We start from the raw sequence: 27806 nt of genomic DNA, 5'->3' as shown, positions 1-27806 counted from the left end.
AAAGGTAAGGTTCTCATTGGCTTAGAGGAAAATACTCATATACAGACAGATGGCCTAACACCGTCAATATCTGATTAGGTATTTCCTATAAGAATACAGATTCAACTAGTAATGAAATCTATAAAAAGCTCTCAATTTGAAAAGGCTTTTTCCTCTCAAGAGCCATACCCTAAGGAAAATTTGATGGTTAAAGCTGTCGTTACCAGAACTCAAGCAAGGTCCCTGGGTTATGCTAACCCATTGGGAAAATGTCAAGCCATCCTGAGCTCTAACTCTGCCAAAGACTCACAGCTTTCATCATCCCCCAAAGACAGACCTGGAACAAATGGCTCTGCTGCCTGCTTTGTTCTGCCATCTCTCGGGCGACAGGCAACCTAGGGGCAGGGCATGGAGTTTCTGAACAGAATACTGGAAATAGAAAATCTGGTTCTTCCTTGGAACAAAGGAACCACCAATAATAAGAAAAGCACAGAGAAAAATACAGAAACAACCCCTGCCAAAGCAATTATGAGATGAGAATTAAGATGGGCAAGGAGAAGGGGGCAGAGCAGGGCAAGAGAACTTGAGGAACTAATAGCCATAGCGTTTGCCTCATAACAGTTTGCCTGAGAAAACTTCAGAAACCGGTTCTGTTTTAAATAGATACCATGTATATTTTCAAGCCATCTGGCCCCCATAGGACTGGAACCGACACCCTGAATCCACCTGCCTATTTTATTTTATTATTTTCCGCATTTGGCCGCGCCTTACAGCATGCGGGATCTTAGTTCCCTGACTGGGGATCCAACCGTGCCCCCTTCAGTGGAAGCATGGCGTCCTAACCACTGGACCGCCGGGGAATTCCCTCCACCTGCCTATTTTAAAGCTGTAGTCCATGACACCATAAACAAAAACCCTAAAAGGAAGCCTGGTTTCGGCTGACCCAGGGCCTATCAAAAGAACTAAACTCCAGTTTCATCTCTGAGTAGCATCTTCAACATGGGCATAAAATTCAAGACATGATTTTAAATTTCTAACCAAAGGTCTTAACACTTTATGAACAATTTTTAATCTTTCAATTAGGTCAGAGATCCTGAACTAGAACAAAAGTCATTCAACCTAAGAAGTAAATAGTCAAGCAAATTCTATTAGTGTGTTTGAAAAAAATTCATGTGTTTGCCTTCAAAATATCTAAAGCAAAATGCTTAAGTAGATTAAAATTTGTTTCCAAAATCAGAATTTTCTGTAAGTATACTTCTTATAAAGTCAATCTCAAAGATTATGGAAGAGTTTTGGAACTCTTACCTGTGCAATATACTGTTAACATTAACAACAAAAAACCTTATAGAATGGAAATTATATTATATAACCGATGATCCACTGGCAGCACATTTTCAATGGAATTAGGGTTATATAAATAAAGATTTGTTCCTTAGGATTCAGCATGAAAAATATATTAACATAAGTGAAAAAGCTATAAGCAAAAATACAACTACAAACCTGTAAAATTCCAAGTACTCAAACATGAGCATTTTTTGACTGTATCCACTCACATATGGAGTCCCAAAGCCAATTTCCAGCCCATTAAAAACCGCAAGTATAGCATTAAGTTGATCTAAAAACAGGCAAGCCTTAAGCATCAGTGAATTACCAATAATTGTTGTCTTTCTCATAATTTACAAAAGCTTTCTGGAGCCACTTCAGTAAACCAGGCTTCTTATATCAGAGATTCAAGAACTCTTCACTGAATGGCTTTTCTTCTGGGCAAAATTCTCTCCAGCAGGTAAAGGCACCACCGCAGGTGCACATGGATGAGTCAGGCCGCCCACCCAGCACACAGCAGGCGTGCCAAATCCCAGGCTGGGCGAAGTGTGTTTGCAAGTGTGTCTGGGCCTGTTGTCAATCCAGCCAGTGCCAAATGAGGCATGCCTTCTGGCCACCAGCCCCAGGACCCAGCTTTCTCAGTGCAACTTGAGGATAAACCCAAGATGCCCCCACCTCTGTTTTCACTAGTCAACACTAATCATTCTCTCTGTGTACGACCCACAGTTCTGCAACCAACATCCCTGGTTTATTGACAATCACCAAGGACTAGAGCCATTTGCACTGGACCAAGTAAAGCCCACCATAGGACACTGACCACATTAAGTCATTGGACTGTCAAAAACAATTTCAGTAAATCCCCTGCACACGAACCTTCAAGCTGCAAGCTTTCAAACATGCGAACGTGCGTTCGACACATCCAATCACGTAAGTTAGTTCACGTGTCTGGCGTACACTGTCATGTGTGTGCATCCTCTACGAGTGGTTGTGCTTTTGTGTACTTTATTGTAAGTACTGTATAGCGTGCAGTAGTACAGTATCTTTATTTCAAGCCCAGGATGTCCGGAAGCAAGTGTAAAAGCAGTAGTGATGTAGCTAGTACTGCTGTACTTTTCAAAGTACTGAACTGTAAGGTTAAAAATGTTTTCTTTTTTGTGTTTGTTTTTTATGTATTAATATTATTTGTGTGACAGTACTATATAGATGATTGTGTTAGTTGGGTACCTAGGCTAACTTTGTTGGACTAACGAACAAATTGGACTTACAGACGCGCTCTCGGAACAGAACTCGTTTGTATGTAGAGAACTTACTGTATCACGCAGTTAACAGGGCCTTTGAAAAAAAAGTTCAGAACTCTCTCTCACAACACTAAGTGAGTCTCTTAACCAACTCTGAACCGTTCTGCTGAGCAGAAAGCCAGCCTCCCACCTCAAACTCAGTGCCTCACCACTAAATGCCTCCTGGGCCCACACTTATGCCCACCTCCTTCCCCCCTTCTGTTACTGGTACTACTATTCTCAGTCAACACACATCTCATCAGTTACCAAATGGCATTAAGTCAGCCCCCAGAACAGCTGTCAAATATACCCTGTGCTTTCTGTGCTCTAGTTCAAGTCTTTTATTCCTTTTCACCGGGCCACCGCCAAAGCCTCCTAATGGATCCCCCCAGGTCCAGTGTAGATCATGCTAGACTAAACTAATAGAGTTTTCTATTTATTCAACACCCTGCTCAAAACCTTGCAATAGCTCCCTACTACCTGCAGAGTAAGTCCAAACTCATTGGTATGACGTTCAACTTCTCCCATGATCCAGTCCCCGTGCAAGTTTCCCATGCTTTCCTCAAGCTACTTTCACACTCAGCCCAAGTGACAGTCTAAGGTTTATAAACATCAATGCCTTCAGGGTCCAGGTATCTGGCAAACAAAGAATGATGGGTCTCGGCACAGAGAGTGGTGGTAACTGCGGTTAGAGGCACAGCTCGTGTCTTTTTCTAAAGACTCTTTCCCTGAAAAAACACATTTTAAAAAATGAAGCCTATCATCCCAGGCAAACGTGTCTGCAGACCACTCCAGTCCGGGGGCTTCCAGATCGCAAGCCCCGCCGGTCACACAGGACTACGCTAACACAAGCCGCTGCTCCCCGAGCCCACAGCCCTGGTCACACTGCTCTCTGCCTACAGTACCTGGACCCCTCCCTCCAACTTCCTGAAACTCCCACAGCTCCTTCCCATACTCCCTCAGCATCATGTATACTCCCCGTTCTTCAGCTGGGATGAGTGCAGTGTGCTTCCGGTGCATCTCCACATCTTGTTCATGGTGGTTTCACATCCTTTCTATGAGTTACTTCAAAAAGCAGCCAATACTTCAAGGCACTAGTTACTATGTAGCAAGCCCTTTATGCACATCAGTGCACTTAATATTCCTAACTCTGTGGTACATACTACCATCTGCATTTTACACATTATGAAGCCACAGCTTAGAGAAATTAGGTAAGCTGCCCAGAGTCACACAGCTGGTTAACAGGTAGATCCTGGCTTAAAATACAGGCTTCTGGCTTCAAAGCCTTTATTCTTATCCCTGACGTGTGCTGCCACCCTTGAGCGCCTGGGTACACTCTCAGTCACCCTTACAGCACTGTGAGCTCTATGAACAGCAGTGACCAGGACTGGCTCAACTCTACCCCAGAGCACCTAGAAAAATGTCTTATCTATGCAAATACTGACTGGATGAATGGTAATGACGTCACTTCCTACAGACTCTTTCCCCCTAGATTAAGCCTCAGGATGAGCAAAATAACCAGGCAAGTAGAAAGGATACCACTGGTGTATATTAATATATATATATATATATATATATATATATATATATATATATATATATATATATATGGCCCCAAATCAAGAAATATAACATCGCCAGCACCCCAAAGCCCAGTGCATCCCTTCCAGATCACACCCTCTATCCCCTAGAGGTAACCGCTCTCCTGATTCTTATGGTATTCACTTCTTTGCATCTTTTGTCTTAAAAGATTTTACTATTATTTCTAAACATTAGTTTTTGCTTGATTTTATATTCTTTTTTGTCTAGCACCTTCTGCTAAATGAAATTGTGATTTCATTCACCCCTGTTATTGAGTATAACTGAGGTGTGTATTTTTATTGCCTGATAATATCCCATTGGATGAGTATGTCAAAAGTTATCCACTCTACAGATGATGGGTATTTAGGTCATTTCTAGTTTTTCACTATTATGAACAATGTCACAAAGAACATTCTTCTACACATCTGGTGCACACGTGCAAACATTAGAAGATATACCTAGGGGTGGAACTGCTGGGTTAAAGACAATGAGTATTTCCAACTCCATTAGGTAATGCCAAATTATTTTTAAAATGGTTGAAACCATTTCCATTCTCTGACAGAATGCATGGGGGATTCTCTAGTAATATCTTTCCTTCTGTGGTTTATTTCACCTTTCCTGATTACTAATTGGGTTGCGTACCTTTCCATATGGTTACTGGCCGTTTAGCTACCTGTTTATATGAAGAGCCAGTTCAAGTCTCTAGCCATTTCTCTCTGGGGTTGTCTGTTTTTCTTGCTGATTTGTAGTTTTCTGTTGGTTACACATGTTGAAAATACCTTCCTCCACTCTGTGGCTTGTCCTTGCATTCTCTCTACGTGATTTCCTGTGTCTTTGGTCTTCTTCTCCAGGCATTAATTAATTAATAACAACACTCCCAAATTTATATCTTTAGCCCAGACTTCTCTTGTTGACAGAACCTGCCTATTTGTTACCTACATTTGGATGTCTAGACATCTCAACTGCACTTCTGACCTTGCCACTCCAAGTCTACTCCACTTGCCATCTTGTCCACCTTAAATGGTGGGAAAGAACTCTGTTCTTCCAGTCACTGAGGCCAAAACCAAAGTATTCCATGATCCTGTCTTTGACTCACACCCACTTCTAATCTCTCCTAAAATCCTGTAGGATAGTCCCTCAAAATGCACCCAAAATTCAATAAAATTTTATTTGTAGGTGAAACTTGTGGCCTAGGGTGATGGTACCTTCCTCCAGAAAATTCCATTTTCTTCTGCCAGGCACCAGAAGTCTGGGTCTACCTTAAGCCAAAACCAAAGCTAGCTCTCTAGCTCACCCAGATGATGCAAAACTGGTTCACTCTTGTCCTGAGGGTGTAGCTCTTCATGATTCCAGCTTAAAGTGGGGGTGATTTTTCTTTGTCCTCACCTTTGGCCAGCCCCGAGCTCTGACTTCTGTAACCCCAGCTCCACACAACTGTCAAAAGCACAATTCAGTTTCTTGGCTGTTCTGTAACGAATAAATAGCAAATGTGCTCAGGACAAAAGGAGCCTTGGGTGCTGGGTCTCCTCTCAATTCCTGCCCTCCCCAGATCTCCAACAGTTCTCCACGATCTTGTTAGTTCTTCATTTATCCCCGGTGAGGTTTGCCTGAACTGTCGAACCTGTCATTTTCTAAAGGGAAAGGCATATATAACTTTTGCAAGGGAGAAAAATAGGTAGGCCCTTCCAGAAAATTAATTATTTTATGTTGTTTTCTTGTCAGCATCCTCGACACCAAGGACAAGCTCTCACCTCTGCGTGGAGGGCTCCAGTACATGGGGCTTCCCGTCCACTCACAATACCTAAGGGGCTAAGTCTGAGTTTCCTAGATTCCCAGTAGCATCATGCTGCTTACAGCATTAACACCTCTAAAGAAATCTGGTTAGGAGGGAGGTTTAAAAAAGATGCTCCACAAATAAGATAAAGAAGTCCTTTAGGCTCTAGAGTTAACCTGCAAAAAAAAAATCCATTTCGTAAAAACTAGCTTTTTCTTCTTTGAGGAATAGAGAGTATTTAGCCCAAAGAAAGAATTCACTCTAAGCTGAGACCTTACTGTAAATTAAAATAAAAAGCCCCATCTTTCTTATCCAGCTTATGAATAAAGAGGAAAAAGGAAAGTAAAGATAATTAGCAGCAGGATATAACTCTGTATTTTAAGGTAATTACTAACTGGGCTGAGTGTAAACTGTTTTGAAAATGAAAAAAAATTTACCCAAGAAATGCAAAACGTTGCAACATTTATAACTGTAAAAGTTTGAAATCATTTGAAAAGTGTTTCCAGTGATAGCTCAAGTCCATCTACAGTGGAGCCAAGTATCCTTCAAACACCAAGATTCACCTTTTCAATTAGAAATAACAATGCTTACCCCTACCCTGGTGAAGAAAGCAACCTCTCACTCCAGCTTCACCTCATTATTTTTAATTTCCTTTTCCTTCTACCTTTATTTCCTACCCGCGCCTTCCCGTATTTCGTCAAAGAAGTCAGCCTGGGAGGCTTCTAAGCCCTTGCCCTTGCCCTTGCCCTTACACTTTGGGGAGGTTGGCACATTAACTCCGGCCGTAACGACAACACACATGCACACACTTTGAAAAAAAACTCAGTGATTTCTGAAGACTAAAGAACTGCATCAAATTTAGTGTATTTTCTAATCACAACGCAAATTATGTTAGACTGAGAGATTTCTGGCATGCTGCTAACAGGAAAGTTTTGGCTTATAATTTGCCCTCTGGTGGTTGCAGCATTTAAAATGCAATGAAAACATCCCAGAAGCCCTTTGCAGATGTATTATGAACACAATGTATAAGCCCCTTGCTCTGTGAAAAGAAACAAAGAACACACAAAGCTGAGGTTCAGATAATTTGGAAAGAAAAACAACAACAAGAAAACCCAACTTTGGCCCAAATGTCTGTTAGCTATTAGGTGATAGCCAATTTTTCTGCTCAGCATTAATAGCCCTGAAAAACTAAAAGCCAAGAGGGCCACTGGTCGAGCCAGCTTAATGAAGAACATATTTCAAGGTCTCTTCTCCCCTGCCATCAGGGAACAAGTTTTCACCTGAATGGATGCAATGGCAGTGTAAGCCTTGGTGCCTTTAAAATGAACTAAACAGAGTTTCATACATATTTATCACCCTGACATGTGATTTTGCTGCCTGAACAAACAAAATCACTGCACTGCCGTCTTAGTGACTTGGAGAACTTGAGGTAAAAAAAGGGAGCCTCACGGATGGACCTAGAGTCTGTCATATAGAGTGAAGTAAGTCAGCAAGAGAAAAACAAATACCGTATGCTAACACACATATATGGAATCTAAAAAAACGGTACTGATGAACCTAGTGGCCGGACAGGAATAAAGACACAGACGTAGAGAATGGACTTGAGGACACAGGGGAAGCTGGGACGAAGTGAGAGAGTAGCATTGACATATATACACTACCAAATGTAAAATAGATGGCTAGTGGGAAGCAGCTGCATAGCACGGGGAGATCAGCTCGGTGCTTTGTGACGACATAGAGTGGGGGGACAGGGAGGGTGGGAGGGAGACGCAAGAGGGAGGGGATATGGGGACATATGTATACGTATAGCTGATTCACTTTGTTATACAGCAGAAACTAACACAACATTGTAAAGCAATTATACTCCAATAAAGATATTTAAAAAAAAAAAAAAGCCTCAGATTCTGGTGTACAGGCTTGAGAAGGGAACTGGGGGTCTACACTCACTTCTAATGCCTGCGGACACTCCTGCTGCCCAGAGACACAGCCTTGCAGGGGCTAGGGAAGTGCACACTGAAGAAAAATCCTGCATCCATTCACTTGGTATTGGAAGAAGAAACTACTTCTCCAGACTGAGGGGAGGAGAGGGAGAAGGAAAATGAAGGTAAGCCTTTGCCTAGATGAATAGGCAGATTTGGGGACTTACTGAAATCCTTCCTCTCAGTTTCATTCCGAACTGCTCGGCAATACATCATTTGGTATTGGCGGCTTCAGCAGTGGTTTTTGCCCACAACTTCCTTCCTTCCCTCCGTATATCATCTTTCCATAGATGCTAGGAAACTGCAAATGCTTTAATTCCAGGAGGCATTTTCACCTCAGGGACCAAGTCAATAATAGCAAAAATAAGCCATGCCACTTAACAAGAAATCCAGGAAACCTTTATTCGTAAGTGCTTTCAATCATCAATAAGAATGTGCCTCCCCCATAAGAAAATGAGTACAATAATTTCTATTATAGCTATAGTGGCATTATTTTCTGAGGACCAGATCCAATTTCAAGCGTGGAACAAAACTATAAACCTATCTGTTATTTTAAGGTCTAAAATTTGAATACTGGATTAGAGTGAAAAGATTCAGAGATACATATAATACCTAGTACTCTTATCTCACTCCTGTTCCAGCCTTTTAAAAAAAGATTTAAAAAAATATTCATTACCTTTTGGCAGTGGTATTGGTTGAGAAGAGTGTAGGCCACAACTGAACAGGGCTTCCCAAGAGTAGGAAGTGAACCTGATGTCTTGGGCTTACAAAAAACTGAGGAGAAAATCCACGAGTGCTAAAACCACTATCAATCTCAGCAACAACAGATCTTCCAGTTGGCACTGGTGATGGGTGGTTGGTGGTTAACAGTTAGGCAGTGGAATTAAGGATTTTTTTTTTTAAGTTTTAAGACTGAGGGGCCAATGGAATGGATCATATCAAGAGTGACAAGACAGTTAAGCCAATCATTAGAGCATTCTGTTTATGCTAGCCCTTAATGATTTGGGCAGTCCAGAATCTTCCATCACTGCAAAATGAGCCTGACTTTGCAAGGAGCTCCCGTGCATTGCTGTCCATGACAAACAGATGCAACTATGATAGTGAAACCGACTAGGACCCTTCAGGGCCTTACCAGGGAGAGATCTCCATCCTACCCCCGTCCCTGTTGCAACCCCTGCCTCTTGGTTTGTAGAAAAGCTTTAGCCTCCTTGGTCTTCTCTGAGTTCCAAAGAGCAAATTTAATCAGAGAAGTGAGAAAACAGTCAAGCAAGACAGAATAATAATAGTTTAGCCATAAAACAAAGTCAAGGACCTTTAGTTCCTCTTCAAGGGCTATAAATAATATCCTAAGCCATATCCTTGAGTTGTTTTGCAGATATTAAAACCCCCACCAGGCAGAAGAAGTTAGCTGCATGCTGACCACCAGCACACATAGACCCCAGACTGGTTGGAACCAGAAGGTTGATGACTGAGATTCCTGAAACATCACCATTACCTCGCCATCAACCAACCAGAGAATTGTGCATGAGCTGATCATGCACCTTGTAACCCTCTCCCCTCACATTGTCTTTAAAAACCCTTCCCTAAAAGCCATCGGGGAGTTCAGGTCTTTTGAGCATAAGCTGCCTGTTCTCCTTGCTTGGTGCCCTGCAACAAACGCTGTACTTTCCTTCACCACAACCCGGTATCAGTGGACTAGCTTTTTTGTGCATCAGGTAAGCAGACTAAAGTTTGGTTCAGTAGCAACTGCAGGACTGTGAGCTCTAAAAGTGAGTGACACAGAAGGAGGTTTCAAAAGGTAAGGACAAAACAGGCATGAGAATTTTTAAGCTTCCTTTTTAGGAAGTAAGATATTTTCTGATTACAAAAGTAACGCACATTGCTTTCTACAAAATGAGAAGGAAAGGAGCATAAGAAAATTAACATGGGGGGGTGGTGGTGGGATCAACTGGGAGATTGGGATTGACACCTATACACTAATATGTATAAAATAGATAACTAATAAAAACCTGCTATATAAAAAAAGTTTTATAGACCAAAAAAAAAAAAAGAAAATTAACATAACCTATAAGCTCAACACCCAAGTATAATTACAGCTAACATTTCAGAGAATAGTCTTTTAGACTTTTTTTCTAACATAGATTTTATATATCAAATTCTTCTGAAGAGTTTGCTCATAAAACATTTCTTATAAATTTTAATTACAAATTATGATTAAACTAAAACCTCTCTTCAAGGCATTCCAGGGCTGAATTTAGTTCTAATATAGGCTTGGCATTAGACTAGAAAGCTCTTTTTCAGACAATTTTCACCAATCAGGTCAATCAATCCCACGGTCTGGGCTCAGAAGGATGCAGATATTTCAGACAAGAGTGTTCACAAAATCAAGGTAACTATCTTGCAGATATATACAAAAACAAGGGAGGAAAGCTGCATGCTTTTGTGAGTGTGTGTGTTTTTGTTTGTTTCAGGTGGGCTTAACATATTTGGAGACATTTAAGCTATCTTCCAAACTTGATCTTCTAAAAGGGCAAAGGGATTTCCACTCATCTACACTTAAATAAACTTGATTCCGTTTTTAAAGGTATTAGATACCACCTCTATCATAGCAGATGGGAAGGGAGGTATCTCCTCTATAGTAATAATCTCGTTTTGTTCTCAGTACCAAAGAATTCCTTTGAAATGCATATAAAAGCACTGTTCAATCACTATCGGAGACAATGGCCATAGAACAAATGACAAAACCAAAATTGTTCCATAAATAGCCTCTAAGCAGCCTTCGGGTGAAAAATGCTAAACACTTCCCTGGTGAACAGGTCAATTTACTTCTTTGTCCATCAGTATCACCTGCAACACAGGTTCTCTTAGCAGGCTATCATAACAAGGTCTTATCCAGAAGCAAGCATCCTAGAGAGTCTTACTGAAGTAATTACACAGTTGGAAAAGTCTACTGATATCAATTACTCTAAAAATCTTCCAGATGGAGATTAGTTCTACCATACTGGGTGGCAGAAGATGTGAGCCTTCAACAAAGGACTGGCTGAAATCCTTCAGGAAAGTCTGGGGGATGGGTACAGTAGGCCTACAGCTCTTCCTCCCTACAAGATCCTTCCAACTGGCCAACAGTAAGAGGGATTCTCGGGTATTTACCACAAAGTGGCATGCTGTGATATCTGGCGTCTAAAGTGAGAGATCACCTACCATGCCACAGAACAGACATAGCTCCAGAACTTGCCAGAGACCTCAACCTCAAACTACCTGCCAACCGTGTCCTTTGAAAAGGAAGGACCAGGAGTGGGGAATGAGGAGTTATTTTTTAATGGGTTCAGAGTTTCAGTCTGAAAAAGTTCTGGGGATGGATGGGGGTGATCGTTGCACAACAATGTGAATGTACAATCCTTAATGCCACTGAATTATACACTCAAAAACGGTGGAGAAGGCAAATCTTGTTTTGTTTGTTTATGTTATTTATATTTTACTACAAAAACAAAATATATATACGGCGTAAGCACCAAGCTGAGCTTCATGAGAGATTGTCTCAGAGACACGCTGACCACCCATTTGTCCAGATTCGACAGGTGAGACCACTGACGAGCTACAGGCCCACCTAGAGCTCCCGAAACAACAGACTCGCACCCTCGTACCGGACGCTTTGTTTTGACTGAGGGCAAATATAAGACCCGGCCATGTGAACGCCAGCGCTCCACATGACAGGCTACTTTGGGCAAGAACAGTTTCTTATGTTGTTCAGTTTGTTTATTATTCAGTATCTTTAGAAAGATCCATGCCCCTCAAAAAGATTTAAGTTTTTAATATATGAAAAATTTTTTCTCTTGACCAAGTAAAACCAATTTCTTTTAATGTAAGAATTGTGAAAAAAATCACTATGTTTTTCCAAGTTATAGCTTTATTTGTAGGATGCTCAGAGCTTAAATTTTAAGTTCAAACATCCTTATGCCAAGTATATTTCTATAACTAACCTCCTTTTCTGTTGCACACGTCTCTTGTGGTTTCACTCTATTCAGCAGCTTATTTTAAGGGACATCCATGTCCTTGGAAAGTAGGTGGGTCATGATAGTAAGCGAATGAGAGATTAGTTATAAACTACACTCTACAGACCACTCAGAATGAAAATGAGTCTTTACAGAGAAAAGGAGTATAATCTGGCTAGGCTCTGACTGCTTTATAATGTACTTTAATCAGACTCCAAATACCAATGACTATGCAAGTTGAAAACCAAAAAATGTTTCTTGAAGTGTTAAAAATTAGGACACCTGATTACACACTAAACTCAGAAAAGCAAATCATAATCGATTGCATCCTTATATTTCTAGAAGCAACATGCAGAATAATTCATCTAATGCTGCCAAGGTGAGGTAGAGTCAAAGGTCAAACTAACCTTCTTCCTCGTTTTTTGTCTAAATCAGAATACACAGGAATAAAGAAGAAGTTTCAATGTAGAAATTTCACCATAAATCTCCGCTAGACAATAATGCCTGGGTACTTCTATCCTTCACATTCCATCAGCTACCATATAAATCAAATTTTGTACAAGACTGCAATGGTATCTTTATTCAGTAATTAGGCAAGAAAATGAGAAGGAAAGAAAGATGGGGTAAAAGTTGCCTGGACCATTGCATGGTCTTAACCCTAAGGTTTCTGGTCTTCTCTTCTAACATTTCATATGTTAGAAGGTAAGAGAAGAATTTAGGAAGTTTTTTAAAAGCCCCAAATATCCTTTTGTTGTAATCCCACTAAAATATATATTTCAATCAAATTAATGAGTGAAATTGTTAGTAATACCAGTGAAAAGAAAAATACAAGGACGTATTCCTACCTTTTACAGCCATCTGACAAAATGGTAATAGTGGTCCTCCTCGGAAAATTTTATACCTGCCCACTATTTTGGACACGCTTTGTTAAAAAATGAAAACTCAATGTCCTACTTATTCTCAAGTTCATATTAAATAAACCGCAAAATACTTGCCCTAAACAAATTTTACTTTTGTACTTTACTAGTAAGCTTCGAGGAAAACCAAACCAAACCAAACCAAACAGGAAGGGGAGGAGGAGAATCTCTGAACTAGAAAAATCAAAACGTCTATATGTTTTGTGTGTTGTCTTCTATACACCATTAGTGATAAATGTTAAGTTTCAACATTTGTTATTTGTTCAGTAACATATTACTCACCCATCTGAACACGATTGTGTAAAATTTTAACTATCACAGATACATATCTTTTTCTCCCCCCAAACTGACATTTCCCTTTGTGTCCTCATATATTCGTGCAAAAGATCCACTTCTGCTTGCCAAAAATGTTTATGTATTCATTACAGATTCAACATTAAAGGAAAAGAAATCTCATATTTGGTGTTAATCCTCATAATTCCAAAATACTGCATACAGAACTTACTCCTGTGCTAAGGCTTCAGGCTTATCAGCAATTTCTTGAAATGCTCAGGGTATAAAATATCTTACCTAAGCAGATGAGCTAGGAACCACAGAACCACAGTCTTGAGTATTACACTGCTGCCATATTTACCAGGTATTTTTAATCTCTAAAGAATTTTAGCTACAATCTCAGCAGCAAACGTTTCAAGCGAAGTGCTGTATCAAAGTCATTTTTTTCCTAGAGAAGAAAACAGGCAGGGAAGATGAGAGGGGAGAAAAAGTAATTTACCTGCATCAATTTTCTGGAGAGCTCATTAGTGAGGAACTCTTCTTCCTTCTCGTAATTTACAGCAAGGGTTTCTTTCTCCTTCTGCAAAGCCTGAATTTTCTTGAATAAAGTGTTACTAATGAATTCTTCTTCCTGCTCAGCCCGGGCTTGCTGTTAAAATAAAAAAATAAAAGCGAACAAAAAAATATGTTAAGGAAACAGGAATTTACTAATTGAAATATAGTTCTTATTTCTAGAGAGGGCACCCATTTTAATTAGAGCTCTATTTTTAACTGTGAACCAATATACCCCAAGAAGCACAAAACAGAGGAACTCAGTAGCAACCATAAAAGTAAATCTGTTACCCCAAAGGGCCTCCCTGTATTATGCATGGCCCCTCTTCTTAAAGAGATATTCCAAAGAAATTAACAAAGATTGTTTTGCAATTTTTAGAAGCCATCCCAAGTCAATCACCAGAATACAGAAAGCTTCTTCTCGTATAGGGCAGACGGGTCCAGTACTGGGGTATATGCATCAATTCATGACAACTCTCTACAACTCTCCGCATCCCAAAGGTTCAGAGTTAAAATATCTAGGCAACATTTTTACTGAAGCAGATAAGTACCTCTCGCTTAAAAGTGAAATCGTAAAATCATGTCACCTCTTTAAGATGTTACTGAAAGGGTTTCGATATGCAATTTAAAAAGCAATACAGATAGACATAGATTAATTTACATGTTCATTGAATAGCTGCTGGAAGGAAATACAGCAAACGGCTAAAAAGTAGTTAATTGCAAAGCAGCAAGAATCCAGGGAGTGAAGGGTAAGGATGTATGAGAGTGTCATTTTTCACTTATTTATTTCCCTACTGGGAATTTTCTGGAGGTGAGGGCACGGACAGGCATTACTGAGCATTAAAAACAGAAGAAAAGGGGGTCAGGCGTAATTCAATGGAGATGAAAATATTTTTCTGCAGATCCCTTCCTCCACCCATGTTCTAACAGAATAAACAGAAAAACCAGCCATCCTTGAAGGAAATTAATCTTTTCAGAAAAAGGGTACTTCTTTCAAATGGACTCAACTCTATTTAAAGTACTTTTTAAACTGCAACATTTTGATGTGTTAATCCCCAATAATGCATTCCTGTTTCATCTGCCAAGTCCAGGAAGGGAGAACTGCATCGATTCCAAGCCTCCAGTACCTGTCACTTATAATAATACAAGAGAGCTAGAGGGCAGGAGACAAAAGGGCACCTACATTAAACAGTTACCACCTTTTATTGTAAAAGGTCCGACAACCACTCCCAACTCAGCCGGTCTGGATTTCTGTACATACGCACTGACTTCCCCGACACCCAGGCCCCCCTGAGAGCCCTGATTTCTGGGGAGCCCATCCTCCCTGCTCCCCACCACAGCAGCAGAGATGAAGGATGCCAGGGCCTGGAACTGCCTGCCAAGCAAATCTACCAAAGAAAGCCACGTGTACGTAGTCCTTAGACTGAAAAACAGAGCTACGTAGAAAATGGAAACTTCAGGAGGAAATGCTGCAGTCCAGTCCTTTAAGACAGCATTTGGGATAGGCCGGGAGACGTGAACGGCGAAGAACACCTCACTCAGCTAATAAGGTTTTATGACCAGCCAAGCACATCCGGGGAGCAGGCCCTAGGTTCCCAGGCCCTTACACACTCCGTAATTCATTAGCACTTCTCAAGGTCATACCCTTTACTCCATGGTCAAGGGAACACTGCCCAGGACTGGCGCTTCCCCTCCAACTTTAAATTAACCTCCAACTCGGCTTCAAAACTCTCAGACCTCAAGATCTCATCCTAGTGCAATGGGCAGGAATCCAAAGCATTTCTTTCAGGCATATCTGACACACATATCCAAGCCCGCAATCTGTTTGAGCTACCTGTTTTTCTGGTTTTGACTGACAAAGTTCTATATGATTTGAATTCTGATTATTCCAAAAGCTACCGGACAAAAAAGGTAGAGAGGGGAACTGGAATGCCTTTGCAGGTGACTGTGCACTTAGATTTCAAAAGGTTTGCCATAAATTCATTTCATTATCAAGTCAGACTCAGCTTCTTGCGTATTACCAGGCATTCCCTATTTTCAATGACTGGGAAATTGACCCACAGGCAGTAACAGAGAACCAGACTCAGAGGCCCAGCAGACTACCTCCCGCTGTGCACAAGGACCCAGAAGTGAGAAGCTGAGAATAAGAGGCCAGGCCCTAAGAGTTTACTCATGAATCTTCCACCTCGGCCCCTCACCCTTCCCATATTTCATCCAATCATTAAGTTACAGGGGCAACAGGTCTCAGTGTATCGTAAAACAAAACTCTGTGATAGAAAATAGATTAGTGGTTGCCAGGGGCTGGGAGGGGTGGAGGTGGGAGAACTGAGAATGACTGCTTCTGAGTACAGGGATTCTTCTGGGGTGTCAAAAATGGTGTGGAATTACACAGTGCTAACAGGGTATGTAACCCGGTGAATATACTAAAAGCCGGCGAACTGTACACTTGAAAAGGGTGAATTTTATGGTATGTGAATTATAACTAGATTAAGGGAAAAAACTCTAAGAATTAACAAGGTCTGTATTTCACAGAGACTGGGTTTCCTTTGCAGTTCTTCCCAGGGAAAGTAGCAAATTTATTATAAAAAGGATCAGGAGGACTTCGCTGGTGGGCCACTGGTTGAGACTCCGCGCTTCCACTGCTGCGGGCGTGGGTTCGATCCCTGGTCGGGGAACTAAGGTCCCACATACATGCCTCGCGGCCCGGCCAAAAAATAAAATAAATAAAATAAAAAGGATTCGGAGAGGGTGATGGTCGAGCTAGATCTGCTCTGAAAGTGCCTTCCAAAGTGAGTGATGGTGTGAGAGACTCGAGCTTTAGCCAACAAAATTCTTCACCATTTTAGAGTAGCCACTCATTTCCAGGCAAAGCCCATTCGTAGAAAACTCCACTCTCAGGACCCACCACCAGCGTGAGGAACTGCTCTGTGGAAGCTAGTTAAAGCCTCTCTAGCTTAACAAGGGGTTAAGCAGGCCTGGCACAGATTTTGTTCAAGGCTTCCTTTTGCTAAGGTTTAGCACGGGGACTGTCACTCTGACTCCCACTGTCATCCCAGAGAAAAACCACACATCTGGAGGGCAAGACTCCAGGCCCCCGAAACATAAAACCCCAGTTCACCCTTTTTCCAACTGGTCACGGGGCACTGTTAGAAATTAACACGTAAATGAGGACAAAAGACAAGGTGCTGTATCCAATACAGCCCCAGAGAAAATTGGTTAAAAGACCAGCTCCAGGGGCTTCCCTGGTGGCACAGTGGTTAAGAATCCGCCTGCCAATGCAGGGGACACAGGTTTGATCCCTGGTCCGGGAAGATCCCACACGCCTCGGAGCAACGAAGCCTGTGCGCCACAACTACTGAGCCTGCTCTCTAGAGCCCATGAGCCACAACTACTGAAGCCCGCGTGCCGAGAGCCCGTGCTCTGCAACAAGAGAAGCCACTGCAATGAGAAGCCACTGCAATGAGAAGCCACTGCAATGAGAAGCTCGCGCACCACAACGAAGAGTAGCCCCTGCCTGCTGCAACTAGAAAGCCCAAGTGCAGCAACGAAGACCCAATGCAGCCAAAAATAAATTAAAAAGTTAAATCTTTAAAAGACCAGCTCTAGTGTACTGACAACCGTGGGTAAACGTGATCATCAGAGTAGGCACCATGCATCACAGACAAGCAGGAAGCATCCATTTGGAATTCTCCCTGCAGATTTCTTCCCATTCTTTGTGCATTATCTTCTCAATCTTAATCTTAAATCCTGGCTTTTTCTTCCCCTAAACTCCAAAACAGGCCTTTTTATTTAGGCCGTAAAACAAATTACCTTTCCAATTTATTTCCCCCAAGCCAAGAGCTAGGTAGACAACAGCCTAGGAGCAAAACAGGCCACGTGCCATTTGCAAGGAACTAGGGGTCAGGCAGGTAGACAGAGCAAAGATAAAACAGGCTAACATGGAATCTCATCAGTTTTATCAATGTATTTCCCTTTTATCTGCAATGCTTTAAAATCTCAGCATACCTAAACAAACTCAAAAATAAAACTATATTTCCAAAGCTAAAATTTATTTTAAAATTTAAAATCAAGGTTTGCCTATAATTCCATAAACTCTCAAAAGAAAATGTGAACCAAAAAATTAGGAACTCTCTGTTTTGCATATGTTTGTAGAGTTGAAGATTGGGAAAATCTGGGGGGAAATTTTTAAAAACCTGTGATTACAGATATAGAGAACAAACTAGTGGTTACCAGTGGGGACAGGGAAAGGGGGAAGGGGTATTAGAGGAGTAGGGAAGTAAGAGGTACAAACAATTAGATATAAAATAAGCTACAAGGATATATTGTACAACATGGGGAATATAGCCAGTATTTTATAATAACTATAAATGGAGTATAACTTTTTTAAATTGTGAATTACTATATTGTACACCTGTAACTTATATAATATTGAACAGCAACTATAGTTCAATTAAAAATGTGATTATATTTTCATGTTCAATGAGGTTCTAACTGCTATGTTCAGAAGCAGAGTGAATGTTGGTATAACCTTATTCACTTATCGGTGTCTGCTACTTTGACCCTCATCCAGCAGGGATCACTCGATGTCTAGAGTGATGTGAGGCCTAGAGTACAAAGCAAGTCTCCATCACTCTTCCCCCATCCTCCAAGAGTCCAATTAAAAAAAAAAAAAGGAAAGGGAGAGTGGGGAGAGACAGGAGCAATTTACCAAGTCCTCTGGGAAACACACACACACACACACACACACACACACACACACACTTAGAAAAAATTCTTTTCTCTTGAGTCACCACATATTGAGGCAACCATACTCTAGGTGAGCACAATTTTCTGATAAGGAAATCATTCTCACCCACTATCATGACTGGGGCACAAATTTGATAGGAGATTCCCATGTGATTGTTTAGTGCTTCTGTTCTTTACCAGTGGTATTTTGGAGATCAAGAGTTAGTACAGAAAGGAGAATTCAAAAACTCTCAACAATAGCACTGCTGAAAATTCAAGTACCCAAGACCAAAATTATGTATAATGATGCAACTCATCATCTGTCAAGAATAAAAAAAAGGACAGTTTCCAAAGCAAAAAAATATAGGCACTATTTCATAGTAGGCATGGGTAAAGGATATAATCAAGAGAAAGTTCAAGTGCCTACCAAGATAACACATTTGCATTTGTTTTAAAAACTTACTTTTAAGTTGAATGCTGACTTGCTTTAATAACAAAAAATCATAATAAATAATAAGATACCTTGAAGCTCTAATGCTTAAGAATCCAGGCAGGCTCTATTTATTATTTTAATTATTTAAATTCCTTAAATTTAGGAACCTATTTAAATGTATTATTCTAATTATTTAAATTTATTATCCTGTTGCTTAGTCGCTTACAATACAGATTTTAACTATCTTAACACCTCAGTTTGAAAGAGCATCTGAAACCAAACTGTCAGGATAGCAGAAACCACCCAGCACCAAGCCAGGCGACCGAGTAACACTCGGTTCTTTTCTCTCCTGTCATATTTATTAGGTGCATCACTGCCCATATCAATTGTTCTGGGAGATGCTCGGCGTTCAGTAGAGCTCATGACTGATGGCTGGCACCTCTCGTAGGATTCGCTTGAACATCGGTCATACCCATGGGTTTATCAACACAAACCACTATGGTGCAGTGGTCCTGCACTGGCTAACACTTTAAGTGCCAGTACTGCAGGGGTGGGTGACAAGTGATACATGTGACAAGCCCAAAGTGCACACCTACGTTTCTTCTATTAGAAGAACTAGGGAAATAAAACAGCAAAAATGTGACTTAAAAAAAAAAAAAAAAAGAACTAGGGAGGTGATGTCAATTACATGCCTAAGTATTACAGCTCTCTATTTAGTGTGTGAAAGCACCAGGTAATTTTGAGCTTCCTTCACACTGCGTACCAGCCCGCAGTAAAAGCAATTAATAGCTGATGGATGAAGGCACTTACATTATTTATTTCCTTCCAGTATTGCCAGCAAATCACTAAGTACACAGGGGCCAGAAAAGAATCATTATTAGCCCTCACAACTGGGCTGTTCTGCCCCAGACACTATGCCCAGGCCACTGTTCCAGGAGTGGAGGGCAAGAGAGCAAACGGCAACAAAGGGTGACTTTCAGGACAAGAAAAACTCAGAGAATCTTGATGTTAAAAAGGACCCTAACGGTTACCGAGTTTCATCAAGCTACAGCGCCTCTCAAACCAGCTTCAGTGACAGACCAGTCCTCACCACCGATCTGCAGGGGACAACACATCCCTCTGTGCACGTCCTATTAGACATGACCAGAACACAGCTCCACAGACATGCCTCGCCCCATGAATTCAACAGCACCCAAACTGGTCCACGCCTGGCTCAGGAAGATAAGTCCACTGGTCACTTGCCTGGATACAGAGCAATGAGAAATTGCTAGAGAAGCTGCTAAATGTTTGCATGGATTATGGATTAAGAATTTATCTCCCGGTGACAAAGAGCACAGGTCCACAGGCCAAACTGTGAAGAGTGTGGCTGGCGGGGGCGGCCGCATATACGCCATCAGACTCTGGGGTCAGGCCGCCTGGTGTGCAAGGTGCCTGTGGCCACCTCCAGCTGTGTGACCCCCAGGGGAGCCACGGGACCTCGCTGAGCCATTGCTTTCTCCTCCCCAAAGTGAAAATAATGGCACCTCCTTCTGGGTTGGTTATGAAGATAAAGTAACATAATTCACGCCAAGAGCTTATCTTAGTACCTCGCACGAGTAAGCACTCAAGAGATACTTACAAAAAAGCTTGAGGAGGGGGCATGTACAGGATGATTCATGAGAAAACAGTGAAATCTTAACAGAATCCCCATTTAGCTAAAAGGAGAAATGGACAGAATTATGGCACATCCACGGGGCGGGGCGGGGGGGAACATAGTGGAACCATTTTTTAAAAAATATGGTTTGTATGTACCGTCATAAAAAGACGTCTAGCAAGAAATGGCCAAGTGAGGGCTTCCCTGGTGGTGCAGTGGTTGAGAGTCTGCCTGCCAGTGCAGGGGACACGGATTCGAGCCCTGGTCTGGGAGGATCCCACGTGCCACGGAGCAACTAGGCCCGTGAGCCACAATTACTGAGCCTGCGCGTCTGGAGCCTGTGCTCCGCAACAGGAGAGGCCTTGATAGTGAGAGGCCCGCGCACCGCGATGAAGAGTGGCCCCCGCTTGCCACAACTAGAGAAAGCCCTCGCACAGAAACGAAGACCCAACACAGTCATAAATAAATAAATTAAAAAAAAGAAATGGCCAAGTGAAATAGCGAAGGCAAAGGTGGAAAGGCCCCATGTTGAGTTTCCAAACAAAAACCACACATCAGGGACACAAACCACTACGCATCAGTTAACAGAAACTATCTGTTTACGATTCCACGCACAGACACCAACTACCCTATCCTCACAATAAGCAAAGACTTCAGACATTCAAATTCTCATAAACTATAAAATAATTTTACCTAAAACATGCACAAAGAAATAAGAGGATCACAAATGTGAAAGACATCAATCGACACAGGAAGGAAAATGAAAAGATGTAACACACAACTAACTAAAGACTAGGATGAGTAACAGTAGAGAAAAAGAGAGGGAGCATATCTGAAGAGATGGTGGCTTCAACTCTACAAACATATGCAATCTGAGAATATCCCAAAACTAATCTAATGAAAGACCTGGCGGTCCAGTGGTTAGGACTCGGTGCTTTCACTGCCAGGTCACTGGTCGGGGAACTAAGATCCCAAAAGCCTCAGGGCGCAGCCAAAAATAAATAAATAAATGCAGCTCCTCATCCTGTGTTTGTTTTTGCCGAATCTGCCAACCCTATCTGGTTTCCGAGTCTCTCACCATTACACCAAGTTCAGCTCTGGGGGTAGAGCACAATACTCACACCCTTGCCCCTTCTTTAGCAACAGACTGCTGTTCGAGACAGTCTTCAAAAAGTTTCTTTGGTATTTTCTCATTTTTCCTCTCAAAATTCTTCCTCTCCTACTGCAACAGTTACCAGATCCATAGTATACTCAAACTGCTGTTAAGTCCCCACTCCAGTATAACTCCCAAACAACCCTTTCCCCAAAGTGAATCATGCCCCCAAATCAGCGACCTTCTTTCCATTACAAAACAAAGCTGTGAGCACCTAGCAGCCCTTTCTTTGCTGAAGAAAGCAATCAGATTGATTGCTAAATTATACTAAAATGTGAAAGACTTTTTTCCTAACCCTGATGATTTTTTTTTTTCCCCTGAGAAGACAGGAGGGCATAATAGGATCCCTGCCTGAGTATTTTCATTCAGAACAAGCTCGTTCTATCAGTTACCTATTGCTATGTAACAGACCATCCCCAAACATACGTATTATTTGTCATTATTCTATAGGTTGATGGGTGGGTGATTCCTTGGTTGGTTTCACGGCGCTCACTCACGAGGCTGAATTCAGCTGGAGGTTCAGCTGAGTGAGATGATCCAAGATCAAGGGGTAGGAAATAGATTCAAATAGACTCCACGTCTTAATGGGAGGAGCCGTCACATACTGTGCTGGTGATTTTCAAGTGACCACACTCAGCCAGTATACTTCCCTTTTTCACAGTTTCTTCCTTTCTTTTGAAGGCACAGATTTCCTAAAATCTCTCAAGGTTTTTTGGTAATGGATTAGAACGGGAAAGGAGCAACTCTAGAATCTGGTTAGTGTGTGCAGTCAGATCTAAGTGGGAAGACTATCTGCACTGGTAATGACCACCAAATTCAGTACAGTCAGAAGCCTTTTTCTTGTTAAGCTTACATGATATACTTGCTCTCTAAACTCAATTCCTCTCTTGCTGACAGCACTAGAGAATGCAGTCTCCTGGCGAAGTAACAACCCATTTTCCCAATTATCAACACAGGAACGCGTCCTGCAGTATTATCATGGGTAATCTCAGATCTATCAGCAATATGTAAAAAGAGATCAGACAGAAAATATCAGTGCCTGTCTCAAGCCACACAGATTTGTAAGAACAGGGCTCACAAACTAGACAGATGCAGAGATATATGGACAGAAATGCAAAGGGAGAAAGGACCACATCAGTGTTGTGTTTATGATTCATATCACTGATTAACTTAAATCCATGATCTTCACGTCGATTAAAAAAAAAAATTTAACGGAAGGCTTTCCTTTTTTTTTTTTAACGTCTTTATTGGCGTATAGTTGCTTTACAGTATTGTGTTAGTTGCTGTTGTATAACAAAGTGAATCAGCTATATGTATATATATCTCCCCATATCTCCTCCCTCCTGCATCTCCCTCCCACCCTCCCTATCCCACCCCTCTAGGTGGTCACAAAGCACCGAGCTGATCTCCCTGTGCGATGCAGCTCTTTCCCACTAGCTATCTATTTTACATTTGGTAGTGTATATATGTACATGCCACTCTCTCACTTTGTCCCAGCTTACGCTTCCCCATCCCTGTGTCCTCAGGTCCATTCTCTACTATGTCTGTGTCTTTATTCCCATCCTGCCCCTAGGTTCTTCATGACCATTTTTTTTTTAGATTCCATATATATGTGTTAGCATACGGTATTTGTTTTTCTCTTTCTGACTTACTTCACTCTGTATGACAGACCCTAGGTCCATCCATCTCACTACTAATAACTCAATTTCGTTTCTTTTTATGGCTGAGTAATATTCCTTTGTATATATGTGCCACATCTTCTTTATCCATTCATCTGTCGATGGACACTTAGGTTGCTTCCATGTCCTGGCTATTGTAAATAAAGCTGCAATGAACATTGTGTGGACCAACTTTTTTTAAAAGAAATATAGAAATCTTTTATTTTCCATGCAGTTTCTTTTCTCCTACCATCCTTAAAACATGGTCTTCAAAAGGCATAAAAATAATAGTGAAACCTATGCTTCCACTCCTAAAATCTTTTCTACTTGTCACACCCACATACAAAAGGACTTTTTTTTTTTAACATCTTTATTGGAGTATAATTGCTTTACAACGGTGTGTTAGTTTCTGCTGTATAACAAAGTGAATCAGCTATACATAAACATATGTCCCCATATCCCCTCCCTCTTGCGTCTCCCTCCCACCCTCTCTATCCCACCCCTCTAGGTGGTCACAAAGCACCGAGCTGGTCTCCCTGTGCTACGCGGCTGCTTCCTACTAGCTATCTATTTTACATTTGGTAGTGTATATATGTCAATGCCACTCTCTCACTTCGTCTCTGCTTACCCTTCCCCCTCCTCGTGTCCTCAAGTCCATTCTCTACGTCTGCGTTGAAGGCTTTTCTTTTATCACATTTAAAGAGCTCCACGGGGCTTCCCTGGTGGCAAAGTGGTTAAGAATCCGCCTGCCAGTGCAGGGGACATGGGTTCGAGCCCTGGTCCGGGAAGATCCCACATGCCGCAGAGCAACTAAGCCCGTGCGCCACAACTACTGAGCCTGCGCTCTAGAGCCCATGAGCCACAACTACTGAGCCTGCGTGCTGCAACTACTGAAGCCCGCATGCCTAGAGCCCATGCTCCGCAACAAGTGAAGCCACCGCAATGAGAAGCCCGCGCACTGCAACGAAGAGTAGCCCCCGCTCACCGCCAACTAGAGAAAGCCAAGTCCATGCGCAGCAACGAAGACCCAACGCATCCAAAAATAATAAATAAATATATTAAAAATAATAAAAAAATAAAGAGCTCCACGGAAACAGGTAACATTTAACAGGTAAATAATCTCCAGGGCTTATTTTGGCTCAAAAGCCATGGGGGAAGTTATGCATTGCCCTTGGAAGATATGTCCTTAAAACAGGTCTTGGGGCTTCCCTGGTGGTCCAGTGGTTAAGAATCCGCCTTCCAGTGCAGGGGACACGGGTTCGATCCGTGGTGGGGGAACTAACATCCCACATGCCGCAGAGCAGCTAAGCCCGCAGGCCACAACTAGAGAGAGGCCAGTGCACCGGAACAAAGATCCCTCGTGCTGCAACTAAGACCTGACGCGGCCTAATTAATTAATTAATTAATTTTAAAAAACAAACAAACTGAGGTCTCTATCATTCTCTTTCACAAGTAAACCACCAATGCCACACCCTCCATACCTCTACCTCCACCCAAACACCCTGAGGTTTCTCAACCTGGCGCCAGGGCAGTGACGGAGACCCGGAGAACAGGGATATGAAGTGTCTACAGCTCGACATTCTTGGGAAATGCGTGTTGCTTCTCCGTTGCCACTTGTGCAGAGTCAAGCCAGCTCTACGCCAAAGAATCAATAGGGGGAGCTGTGGGCAAGTGACCTCTACGGAACAGGAAGGCAGGCCAATTCTGGACAGAAAGACTGAGGAATCCGCCCCTCCTCCACTCTTCCCCTCATACAAGACAGTCCCCAAAAATGAGAAATGGTGAAGGAAATGAAAAACGACAATACAAAACAAAATTTCAAGCAAAGAATGAACTCACTGGCAGTCAATTTCACCCTGAAGGTAAAGTTGACTGCAAATGAATGATTCCAGATTGAATACTGGTCACGCACGATTCGTCATATGCCTAACTTGAAGCTTCCCTGTATCAGGAAACCTGTGCTTCTAACCACATCCCCACTGTTTCTGACACGGTAGGGGTCAGCCTCATTGCTACTCCCAGAGGCATCGCCCCCATATGCTCCCCCCTCCCCCAATAATAAGTTCCCAACCAGAACCGCTGACAAGTAAGAGCAAACTACAGTCGTTAGATTTTTAAAATTTAATTCAACACGCATGACAGAGTATCTCGTACACAGTAACCGCTGTGTGGACATGGTAGTGAATAACAGACATTGTCCCCGCCCTGAAGGGGTATATAATCCTTCTAGCAATTAAAGAAAAGTAACATTTTAATCCATACATACAGCAATTGGCCTTGGAATGATCTTGGCTCTATAAGATAGCCTGAAGAACCAAGGGATTTAAAATGAGATTAAGATGCACAGAAGAAAAAGCTAAGTATTGTATCCACCACGGTAACAGAAGAAATGGTCTGGCACATACGCACTCATACACCTTTTGAATAATGAGGAGCGTAATCGTATGCAAATATACAAACTTTATATTATGTGTGTATGTATGTGTGTGTGTGTGTGTATATATATTTATTTATAAATGAATATTTAACTCTTTGGACTCTCTTCCTATAATAAATGATAAAGGCAGTCAACGTTAAAGAATTGATTATATTTCTGGCACTGTAGCAGCCTCTTCCATATGGGCTCTCATTTCATCCACACATTGGCTCCACACATTTTAGCCCCATATCATATACGGGGAAACAGGGGCTGAGAATGGTAAAGCAACTTGCCCAAGGATCCAAGCTACTAAGTATCAGGGCTACAATCCTCAACCCTGGACTGGTTCCAAAGTGCCTAGTTCTTCTATGTCTTACCCCACCATCCAGGAACAATGTCTTCCACTGGGACAAGGGCTGTAGAACCAAGCTCCAGAAGCCAAACCCACTAACTTGCTACTAAAGCCAACATCATTTGTGCTGTCACACAGTGACTGAGCATCACAAAGCAGTTCATCTTTGCAAGGAGATACCCTGTAATTTCCTTGCCTGAACAAAGTAAGTAAATGTTAGGTGAATGACAGATAATCTTTAAGAACTGCAAAAGAGCCACTTTTTGCTACTGCTACCGCTGCTGCTACAAGAAGGAGACCACATATTTCCTGGTGGCACACACAGCATATGTGTACGTCTATGTACCATTCCTGTGTGTTGACAGCAAGCTCTTCTCCCCTCCTCCTTCAGACAGTGAATAAAGGTGTAGCTGTCGGAGGGTAAGGAGAGACATGTCAAAGAGCCCAGGGAAACAGGTCTGCCTTGGGCAGGTCAGTGAGGATATGGATTCAAGTCTACAAAGAAGTCTACTGCAGGATAAGGAAAGTCACACTCTCCATGTGTAGAAAAGAGTTAATGTAGCAGGCCGAACTTCTATCCTTTGAAAGCCTGTTTACAAGGCGGCCCTTGGCTGGTGACTCAGCACTTGGATTTGGGAAGGGTTCCCACCACCCTGATAAAAGTGGCTCACTGTGTCAAAACTTTACAAACAAAATGGTTTCTGATGAACACCTGCTTTCCTTTAGGAGTCTAAAGGACTCCTGGTACATGTACATGTACCAGGTACATGGTACAATTCTGGTACATGTTAGGCAGAGCGTGCCTACAGGACCAGTCCCCAGTGAAAGAGTCTGGGTGCTGTGTCTCTAATGAGCTTCCCTGGTAGACAGCATTTCACATGTGCTGTCAAAACTTGTTGCTGGGGGACTTAAGTACATCCTGGATGACTCCACTGGGAGAACACTCTTGGAAGCTTGTGCCTGGTTTCTTGCAGAGTGGAGTGGCACAAGCTATAACCCAAAGTCCGGAATTCAATTGCAACCTAAGATGGACCTGAGACCACTTAGCCAGAAAAATCTCCCCAGGTCTCTAGACACTTAATCGACTCCCTCCTCACCAGCTCCCACTGGAGATCATAAAGGCACCTCAAAGAACCAATCCCCAGCACATCTCGAGTGAACCTTGGTTTTTCTCTCCTTCGCTGCCTTGGGCCCATTCAATCCACCAGAAAGCCCCGTTTCTAATTGAAACAGATCCAGAATGTTCCGTTCTCTTCTTCTTTGGTCTAGCCGCCACCACCTCTCTTCAGGTTTCCAACAGCCGCCTAGCTGGCCCTGCTGATTCTTCCCACTCTTCCTCTCATACAGTCTACGCTCCACCCTACATCCATAGTGTTTTTAGAGGCAGAAAACTGATCACTTCATTGCCCTGCTTCAAGCCCTCCAAAGGCTTCTCGCCATCCTCAGGAATAGCGGTTTCCTCCCATAATCCGCCAGCCCTCCCGTGATGCAGCCCCCACCTGCCTCTCCCAGCCAAGCTCACGATGCTCGGGCCACACCAGCAAATCTGTTCCCACACACGCCATGCTCACAATTCCTGTGGTGGGACTTCGGCACTAGCTAGACCCTCCACCACACAGGCTGGCTACCTGCCATCTCCCACCTCCCCAAAGGGGCCGTCCCTGCACCCAACCTAAAGTCAGCCCCCAGCTGCTTGCCATCCCATGACCTTGCTTTCTTTTCATCGGAGCATCCGCTGCTACTGGAATTTTCCCCCCCTTTCTTGTTTGCCATCCTGCCACTCCTC

General features: G+C 42.3%; 1 protein-coding gene across 1 annotated transcript in view; it reads right to left on the bottom strand.

Moving 5' to 3' along the window:
* CCDC6 (coiled-coil domain containing 6) overlaps positions 1 to 27806 on the bottom strand; it is a 112826-nt gene that overhangs the window by 43580 nt on the left and 41440 nt on the right. Inside the window, exon 2 of the mRNA XM_036828935.1 lies at positions 13595 to 13744. Within this exon, the coding sequence (XP_036684830.1) occupies positions 13595 to 13744 (150 nt within the window). The remainder of the gene's footprint in view (positions 1 to 13594; positions 13745 to 27806) is intronic.

The sequence above is a fragment of the Balaenoptera musculus genome, chromosome 16 (genome assembly GCF_009873245.2).
Source record: "Balaenoptera musculus isolate JJ_BM4_2016_0621 chromosome 16, mBalMus1.pri.v3, whole genome shotgun sequence".
In the NCBI taxonomy this organism is placed as follows: Eukaryota; Metazoa; Chordata; class Mammalia; order Artiodactyla; family Balaenopteridae; genus Balaenoptera; species Balaenoptera musculus.
This window is presented reverse-complemented; position numbering and strand designations above follow the sequence as displayed.